The sequence below is a fragment of the Rhincodon typus genome, chromosome 1 (genome assembly GCF_021869965.1).
Source record: "Rhincodon typus isolate 14 chromosome 1, sRhiTyp1.1, whole genome shotgun sequence".
NCBI lineage: Eukaryota > Metazoa > Chordata > Chondrichthyes > Orectolobiformes > Rhincodontidae > Rhincodon > Rhincodon typus.
The window spans coordinates 172,407,405-172,417,598 of record NC_063332.1 but is presented as its reverse complement, the minus strand read 5'-3'; the positions used below and the strand labels follow the sequence as shown (position 1 = coordinate 172,417,598).

Sequence of the window (10,194 nt, the reverse complement as noted above, 5' to 3'; positions counted from 1 at the left end):
CCTCTGACAAAATTTAGGCGTCTTTTTCTCTTTGCAATATAAAGTTGTTGACTATCAATTGTATCTTTGCCTCCTTTGATTGTGTGTTCTGCCAATCCTAGGAATAAGTTTGTTGGTACCAGCAGGAGCCATTCCTCCAGGACGAGCCTATGAAATGTATGTAACTGTCCATCGGAAGGACAACATGAGGTAATGAAACTTAGCTCAGTTGGTTGGATGACTGGTTTGGGGATGCAGAGTGATACCTACAGTGTGGGTTCAATTCCTGTAGTGGCTGAGGTTACCATGAAGGACTATCCTACTCAATCTCTCCCCTTGCCTGAGGTGTGGTGACCCTCAGGTTAAGCCACCACAAGTGTCTCTTTCTAATCAAAGAGGAGTCCTATGGTCTGGAAAGCAAACATTATAGCAAGGCAACAGATTTTTGTATGTTCAACTCGCAAGTCCAAAACTGATTTACTGGCAGGCAGAGTCACAACATTGCATACATACAACATATAGTGTCCTTAAAGGTAAACGCTCTTAAAGGCAATGTACACAGGTAGGGTCTCACTGGGTCCTCATCTTCAACAGGGACTAAGAAACTCTTTAAAACATTTTCCTCATTTTTTTTCCCACTTTGCGTTCTCTGCTCTGTCACCTCCAGCTTTCTCTTCTCTCTTTCCAGGTGGGGTTTTGTGTTTATTTTCTCTATTCTGTTCACAGCTGTGGCTGCAGGAGGAGCTGGAGGCTGGGAATTCAGTGGTGAAGATCTCACCTCCTGACTTCCTGAAGCCTGTCCACCATCCACAGAGCACGGATTTATGGATATCTCTCTGTGATGCTGACAATGCTGACAGATCTGCAATGCCAAGAAATCAGAGTTGTGACTGATAAAATAGAGTACCTGAGTTGGATTGGATCACTACTGCCAATGTCTAATACATTTATATCAGGACTTGTTTCTTTTATATGGTTATAAGACATAGAAGCAAAATTAGGTCATTTGGCCCATTGAGTCTGCTCTGCCATTCAATGAGAGCATGGCTGATCTGATAATCCCCAACTCCACTTTCTTGTCTTTTCCTCAGAACCCTGGATTCCCTTACAGAGTAAAAATGTCTCTACCTGTTCATAATCTCATTCTGATGATGCCTATATCAATGCAGGTTCTAAGCCACCTCTTAACCTTTAGCTCCAGAAATTGTTGGAGAAAGTCTGTAGGTCAGGCAGCATCTGTGGAAAGAAAGAAGAGTCAATGTTTTCCAGTTCACTGACCCTTCTTCAGTAGTGCCCTTTTTAGTGTCCTCGTTTCGATCCTCCTGTGGCCCTTGGTTGGTTTCTGTGGTACAGGAAGAGTCCCCGATTGGTCTATTTAAGAACTACTTAGTAATTAGAAGTGATTAATAAGCACACCTGGACCATAGCTGAACTGGATAAAATCTTCATTTGGAACCAAGAAGAAAGCATCAAGCTAAAAAACATTGCAGTTAAAAGATAGATTTTGATAGTGTGGCATCATCACAGTGAGCACCCACTATCATAGGCCCTCAGGTGTTTTCTGATCAAAATACTCTTTCGGCAATTCAGTTGAAGATTGTTGAAACTAAAAAAAATGGGAGCACTTAGTTCAAAACACCATATGTTGTCAGTTTTCTCACACAATCCTCCTGTATGTCATCGATTAATCAAAGGAGGCCTGAGGGAACTGCCTTTTGTCTCCATCTCACAGGTGGTTTTGTGTTTCCCCAAAATTCCAAATCTAACAACACGGTGACACCAGCTCCACTAAGAAGCTAGCTTCCCATCAGTTGCTCAGGCAGAATCTAGGGAAGGCCAATAAATGGCAGCATGGCCAACAATGATCATTTCTCACTAGAGTTGACATTCTAATCGGAAGCGGCCTCAGAAAGAAAAATGATGTGAATTGTGCCATATTACTAACAGGATCCAGACAAATTCACTCAGAAAACATTGAGCCAAATGCCAGCTGTTAATAATATAATAGCCTAGAGCAGGAGTAGGCTATTCAGCCCTTTGAGCTTGCTCTGCCATTTGATATGATCATGGCTGATCTCATCTTGGCCTTAACTCCACTTTCCTGCCTGCTTTTCATAACCCTTGAACCTGTCCCTAATTAAAAATCTATCTCCTCCTTAAATTTGTTCAATTTCACACTCGGGGTGGTGAGTTCCACAGAGACACGACCCTTTTGAGAGAAGTAATTCTTCCTCATCGCCGATTTAAATCCAACACCACTTAATCTAAAATGATGACCTTTCATTCTAGTTTGCCCCACACAAGGAAACATCCTTTTCTAGATCTACTTTGTCAGTCCCCTTTAGCATCTCACAGTCCTCAATTAGATCTCTCCTCATTCTCCTAAACTCCAGAGAGTATCGACCTAAACTGCTCAATCTCTCTTCATAAGACAAACCCTTCATCTCTGGAATCAAGCTAATGTCTCTGGAATCAATCTAGTGAAAGCTGTTTTGAATAAATAAGCAATAAACGAAGACTTTGAGAGACACTAGTAAATCTGCAGGATTTTCCTTTGTAGCATTTTGCCATCTCTAGATCTTTTCCTTTAAGCTCACTATCAGCACTTTAACTTTCAAATTGCATTTTACCATTCAACTGAAACTTTCGGATTAATGAGCCCATGAATAGCGACAATTAAGATGTCACTGATTCTCAGCCACCTGCCCTGCTGCACTGACAAGCTCAGGTTTAAAAGCAACAAGATTGACACTTGCAATGCTTGTTTTTGGTTTTCTTTATCCCCATGTACCCAGTCCCTTCCTAACACACTTATGAGGACAACTGTTACATAGTGGAATGCATTTGTGTCTGTCTGCCCAGGCTCAGAACTCTGTGCACTACTAATTGGCCACTGGTGGGCGATTTCAACTGGGTAAATGTATACCGTGTCTTTGATGTGTCCTTATTTTTATAATGAGGCCCCAAGTCCTTGCTGTAACAGCACAGCCGCCTGGGACTAAAATTAAGATTGATAATACCAACGATCTCTTACTGAAGCCACTCATTATGTCAGGAAAATGGTGTTTACAAAGGCCAGCTTGGGAGCTCACATTGTTTTTGTAGACACTGGCTTGCCTTAATGCAGAACCTTCTAAAGTACTAAAGAAATGTTCAAAGGTGCTATACAGATGCATTTTTTGACAGAATTTGACTCTTGAGCCACTGAAGTAGACATGAGGGCAACAAATGTGTGGAAATCTGAAAAATGCACAGAGAATGGTGGAGAAACTCAACATGTCTGGCAGAATCTGTGGAGAGAGAGAAAAATGTTAATGTTTCAAATCTTGTATGACTCCTCTTCAGAACTGAAAGGTGGATTTCTATACAATTGACAGAGGCAGAGGACCAGTGCAATAGAGAAATGGCTTGATCATGGTGGAGAAAGAAAGAAAGGAAATCCAAAATGAGTGTGAACTAGATAAAGAAAAAAATCACAAAGAACTGTGGAAATCAGAAACACAAACGGAAATTGCTGCAGAAACTCAGCAGGTCTGGCAGCGTCTGTTCAGAACTGACAAAGGGTCACTGGACCTGAAATGTCAAAAAAAAATTACCTCTGCTGCCAGACGTGCCGAGTTTAACCAGCAATTTCTGTTTTTGTAAATTAAGGTGTAAGCAAAATACTAGGAGCAAAATAAACAAGACACAAACATGATACAGCTATGGGGCAGCAGTGGGAATGTAAGAAAATGGCAAACGGGTATAATGCGGTCAGTTTCTGAAGTTATGGAATTCAATTTTGAGGCCTTAAGGCTGTAAAATTCCCAAGCAGAGAATGGAGTGTTGTCCCTTGAGCTTGCGTTGTGCTTCATTGGACCATTGCATCAGGCCCAGGACAGAAATATTAGCATGAGAGTACATTGTTTCTTAAAATGGAAAACAGCTGGAGGTCAGGGTCATTCATAGAGACATACAGCACGGAAACAGATCCATCGGTCCAACAAGTCCCTACCAACCATACCCACCTGCCTGCTCCTGGCCCGTATCATTCTAAACGTTCCTTATTCATATACTTATCCAAATGTCTTTTAAACGTTGTAACTGCACCTGCATCCAACCACTTAATCTGGAAGTTCATTCCACACACTCTCTGTGTAAAAAATTGCCTCTCATATCTTTTTTAAATCTTTCTGTTCTCACCTTAAAAATATGCCCCCTTGTCTTGAAACCCCTCACCCTCAGAAGACCTTTGTCATTCACCTTATCTATACCGCTGATGATTTTATAAACCTCTATAAGGTCACCTCTCAACCTCCTATGTTCCAGTGAAAGCCTATCCAGCTTCTCCTTATAACTCATCCTGGTGAATCTCTTCTGAATCCTCTCCAGCTTAATAATAGCCTTCCTATAACAGGGCAACCAGAACAGGACACCGTACACTAGAAGAGGCCTCACCAATATCCTGTACAACCTTAACATAACGTCCCAACTCCTATACTCAAAAGCGGTTACTCAGTCTGTGTTTATTCTCGCCAGTGTAGAGGAGACCACACTGTGAGCAGCGAATGCAGGAGACTAGATTGAAAGAAGTACAATTGAAATGCTACTTCACCTGGAAGATGTGTTTTGGGGCCTTGGACAGTGAGGACAGAGGAAAGTAAGCACTGAAGTAGCATTTTGATAGATGATCCAGAAGCTTGGTCAGCAAGGTCGGCGTCTTAAACAAGGAGAGAGAGAAGTGGAGAGTTTAAGGAAGAAATTCCAGAGTTAAGGTTCGAAGCATTTGAGGACCCGAGTGCTGACGATGAGAGGATTAAAATTGAGGGTCAGAAGAGGTCGGAATTGGCAGAGTGCAGAGATCTCAGAATTGTAGCGCTTGAAGAGGTAACAAAGTTAAAGTGAGTGAATAAGGCTGAGGAGGGACACTGGTGTAAAACCACTTTCTATCAACTTACATCTATTAAACTGACACAGGTATTACACATCGGCTGATCAAAGATCAATGCAATTCTCCAGAAATTGGAATGTATGGAAATTCAAGCTTGACTTGATTTCTGATACATGACATGCAAAACAGCTTGAGAAAAGCCCTTCAACGTGACAATGAGTGGAAATTGACCAGATGCCTTGATCTCACATGAACCATACTGATGCTATGGTCAAGCAACAGCTCCATTTTAAAATTCTCGCCCCTGTTTTCAAATCAATCCATGGTCTCACCATCTCTCGAACTCAATCAAACTGCATTGACCCAACGACTGAGATCTTCAACTCTTGACAATCGCCCAATTCAAATCTCTCCAACGTTGGCCATGATATATTTGGCTGCCTCAGCCCTAAGCTCTGAAACTCCCTTCCTAAACCTCTCCACCTCCTCCCTCCTGTATAACGCTCCACAGAACCAACCTCTTCGACTTTGCTTTTGGTTACTGTCCTCATGTCTCCTTATGTGGCTTGGCATCAGATTCTGTTCGACACTGTGTCCAGGATGTGCCTTTGGATGTTTTGCCACATTAATGGCGCGATATAAATGCAAGTGGTTGTTACTATCGTTCATAACCTGTGTGTCTGTCTTATCTGTAGGCCATCACTAGAGGGCAGTCAGACATTGCTGAGCCCGGTGGTGAGCTGTGGTCCTGCTGGTGCTCTGTTCACCAGGCCGGTGGTCTTGTCAATGCATCACTGCGCTGAACCCAACAGTGAGAACTGGCTCATCCAGCTGAAGAATCTGTCAAGCCAAGGAAACTGGGAGGTGAGACATTATCCACTCAGATGAAAGAAAAATCACTCATTATGATGAAGTCATTTTCCAAACAATTTCCTGTTCCAACAGAACAATCATTTGGTTTCCTGAACCTCTGCTCCAGACTAAGGACTCACATCACACAGTTTCATTTTATGCAGTGATATAAAGAAAGATTTGCATTCATACTTCCTTTCTTACAAGCTCCGGGCATCCCATATACAGGAAAAATATCAACAGCTTGGAAGGGAAGAGGGTGTAGAGAAATTGACCAGAATGGCACCACGGTTACAGGACTATTTTTTTAATTCACCCATGGGATGTTAGTGCCTCTGGCTAGGCTCACATTTATTGCCCATCCCTCATTGCCCAGAGGGCAGTTAGGAGTCAACCACATTGCTGTGAGTATGGAGTTACTTTTGGGCTAGACCAGGTAAGGATGGCAGATTTCCCTCCCTAAAGGGCATTACTGAGTCAGGTGGGTTTTTCCCCTGACAATCAGCAATGGAATCATGGTCATCATTACTCTCTTAATTCCAGATTCTTTATCGAAATCAAATTCCAGCATCTGCAGTGGTGAGATTTGAACCCAGGACCCCAGGACGTTAGCTGAGTTTCTGGATTAATTGTCTAGCGATAATACCACGAAGCCATTGCCTCCTTCCTTCTAGTTAATCTAAATTAATCCAGCAGACTAGTGAGGCAGGGATTGGTCTCCTCTCAGCAGCAACGGTTAAGAAGAAATTTAATGGAGATGCTCAAAGTGATGGGACTGGATTTCACCAGCTGGAAAGCTGGTCCCGACTGGACAGAGTTTTAAAAGGCCTGTCCCACGATGATAACACAACGGGCAGGGCTATAGCGGCTAAAGGAGTAGCGCTTCTGCCTGTCCATAGACTGGGGAGGGGGAGGTCCCAGCAATCCCCGCACAATCAGGACTCAATAGTGGGTCTGCAGGGAGGGTCCAGGAGGAAGATGATGGTGGCAAGAGAAAGGAAAGTCCATGGTTTTAGGGCAGAGAGGGGCTTAGAAAGCCAGAGGGAACAGGAAGTCTCAGGAGGGGAGGTGGGCTGTCACTGGGCACACAGGGTTTGGGCTGGATGGTGGGGATGATCCGATATACACAGGGCAAACCACCCCGACCCCAAATGAAAAACCACTTCCCAGTTCCCCCCACCCTTCCTTCCTGACTTTTCAAAAGAGCCATGTCAAAAGTGAGCTTTATTGTCTGATTGGCCTGTTACTGCCCGGTGCTTTGTGGCAGAGCATTAAGCCTGTGGAATTCTCTCCCACAGACAGCAGGTGACACCAAAATGATTTCAGGAAAGGGTCAGATATAATTCTTAGAGTTAAAGAGATCAAAAGCTATGGAGGAGAAAGTGGGAAGAGGTACTGAGTTGGATGAGCGGTCATGGATCATGCTGAATGGTGGAGCAGGCTTAAAGGGCCAAATAGTCTACTCTTGATCCTATTTTCTATGTTTCAGTCATTGAGGTCCATAAATGCTAATCAATTGGGGGTGACGCGCTTCAAGAGACAGGGCAGCCTGTTACCCACCCACCTCCCCATTGTGTGAAGAACATTTGGGCAGGAGGAGGGAATGGGAGACAGCCATTGCTGAGGAGCTGGGAGGTTGCAGAAGGACTTGGGCAGGCTAGGGGAGAGTCCACATAGAAGTGGCAGATGGAATACAGTGTGGGAAAGTGTGAGGATATGCACTTTGGAAAGAAGAATAGAGGCATAGACTATTTTTGCAATGGGTAAAGGCTTTGGAAATCTGAAGCACAAAGGGTCTTGGGCGTCCTAGTGCAGGATTCTGTTTTGGTTAATATGCAGGTTCAGTTGGCAGTTAGAAAGGCTTATGCAATGTTAGATTCCTTTCAAGAGGGCTAGAATACTAGAGCAGAGATGCATCGCTGAGGCTGTATAAGGTTCTGATTAGAGTTTTGCAATATTGCATTTGCAATGCTGTGAGCAGTTTTGGGCCTTGTATTTAAGTAAGAATGTACTGGATTTGGCAGGGGATCCAAAGATGGTTTCCAAGAATGATCCCAAAGATGAAGGGCTTGTCATGATGGGAGCAGCTGAGGACTCTGGGTCTGCACTCGATGGAGTTTAGAAGGATGAAGGGGGATCTGATTGAAACTTGCACAATGCTGAGAGGGCTGGATAGAATGGACATGGGGAAGAAGTTTCCACTAGTAGGAGAGACTAGGTCCCAAGGGCACAACCTCAGAGTGAAGGGACAATCCTTTTAAACTGAAATGAGGAGGAACTTTTTCAGCCAAAGATAAGGGATCTGTATAATCCATTGCCACAGGAGGCTGTGGAGGCCAAGTTGTTGAGTGTATTTAAGACAGAGATAGATAGTTTCTTGATTAGTGAAGGGATCAAAGGTTACAGGGTTGAGAAACATATCAGCTGTGATTGAATGGCATAGTAGACTCGATAGGCCAAATGGCCTAATTCTGCTCCTATATTTTATGGTCTTACCCTGGGAAGCTGATATATTCAACGTGCCCTCCCCCCTTACCCAAAGCGAGTCTGGGCGAGGTTGGGGGTGGAGGGTGAGGGAGGTGGTATATCGGGGAGTGGGGGAACGTGACTCAGTGAGTTGTCATAATTTGGAATATGCTGCAAGAAAGGGCAGCAGAAGGAAATCTACATCTTCAAAAGAAAGTAGGATAAAGACTCGAAGGCAAAATAAGTTGTAGGACTGTGAAGAACAGGCAGCAAGGATGGTCTAATTGGTAGCTCTCTCAAAGAGACAGGACATATATAATGTGCTCAATTGCCTTTTTTAGTGCTGCATCAGTTTACAATTCTGTTAATGTTCTTCAAAGCTGATAAAGTAGTTAGTTTTGAATGGTAGTTACTTGCAATGAAGAGTCTACATTGTTTGGCCAATCAGTCTAAAGCTAGGTGATAGGCACTCTATACATACAGAATGGAGGGAACCTATGTGCTTAGTGAGTCTCACAGAACCACAGGATTGTTCTGGCACAGAAGGAGACCATTTGGCCCATCGTGCCTACACTGGCTGTTCAAACGAGCATCGTTACCTAGTGCCAATCTCCTGCGTTTGCCCCATACCCTCACACATTATTTCTATGCAAGCAATAATCCAATGCCCTCCTGAATTACTCAACTGAGCCTGCCCCCACCCCCACTTTTCCTTGCATTCCAGACCCTAAAGTATTGTTTTCGCACATCACCCTTGCTTCTTTTGCAAGGTGAAAGCTGACCTGATGGCATGGGGACAAGGACGAGGTGTTGGAGTGTGGGGAGGGTGATGGGGAGCAGGGACAGGGTCAGGCTGGGATGGAGTCATTGGTGACAAAGCTGCGAATGTCATCCCATTGTGTGGACAGATGCAAATTGACATTCAGGTGTTTGCTGAGAGAGGTATTTAATGGTGCAGAAGAAACTATTTTAATATTTAAGTGGGAGAAACATACTGCAAGCTGCCAAAAATAACAGTGGTGTTATTAATAGACTTAGTGAGGAAAGAAAAATGTTCACAAGTGCGTAGCATGGTTTCAAAAGGCATTGAGGTGGGAATTTTTCATTAACAATTTTATGATTATTCTTGTATTTTAATAATATTTTAGGTAACATTTGCTGAAGCGTGGTTGTTTTTGGCAGTCTCAAGTTTCTGTATCATTTTGTTACTTTTCTTACAGCTGTTTTGATTTAGTTGGACACCTGCCCATTTAAAAGTCCATTTGAGATTGAAGGTCTGTTGGGGCTGATAGCCATATTCACTGCAGCAAAGACAAAGTAGGGTCTAAACCAGCACCAGAGATGCCTTATTGAAGGCTGGAAAGGATCCCTTGCCACAGTGGTAGTGTCCCCACCTTTAGACATGGAGGCCCGAGTTCAAATTCCACCTGTTCCAGTGGTGTGCCTGAGCAGGTGGATAGTCTATGTTCATATCTTCCTGAGTGTATCGGAGTAAAGGAATATAACAGATTGACATCATGCAAGTTTTCACCTTCATGGACTGCATGAACTTTGCATTTGTCCAATTCAGTCTTCTTGAACTTTATCCATTTCAGTCACTCTATCATTGTCTCTCAACTGCTGAGTCCCAGTTACTAAAATTCTCGATTTCCAATTTGACATTCATGCACACTTCCTCTTTACAAAAGCCATATTTCATGTTATCAGGTTTTTGTCATACTTACAGTGTGACATCTTTTTCATCATATATTTCTGCACTGGAACTTAAAGTGGGGACTGCCGCTTTACAATGGACACTGGCCATTTACAATGGAGACTGGCCATTTACAGTGGAGACTGCCTGTTTACAATGGAAAGTGTCCAGTTACAGTGGACACTGTCCATTTACATTGAGGACTGTCTATTTACAATGAAGACTGTCCATTTACAGTGGAGACTATCTGTTTACAATGGAGAGTGTCTATTTACAAACAGGACTGTCCATTTACAATGAGGACTGGCCATTTACAACGACGACTAGCCATTTA

General features: G+C 43.4%; 1 protein-coding gene across 1 annotated transcript in view; it reads left to right on the top strand.

Moving 5' to 3' along the window:
* The window catches only part of LOC109918535 (netrin receptor UNC5C-like), a gene marked incomplete at its 5' end in the record, with an annotated part of 87,772 nt that overhangs the window by 65,487 nt on the left and 12,091 nt on the right, over positions 1-10,194 (top strand). The window contains 2 exons of the mRNA XM_048611946.1: positions 102-189; positions 5,545-5,713. Of these exons, the coding sequence (XP_048467903.1) occupies positions 102-189; positions 5,545-5,713 (257 nt within the window). The remainder of the gene's footprint in view (positions 1-101; positions 190-5,544; positions 5,714-10,194) is intronic.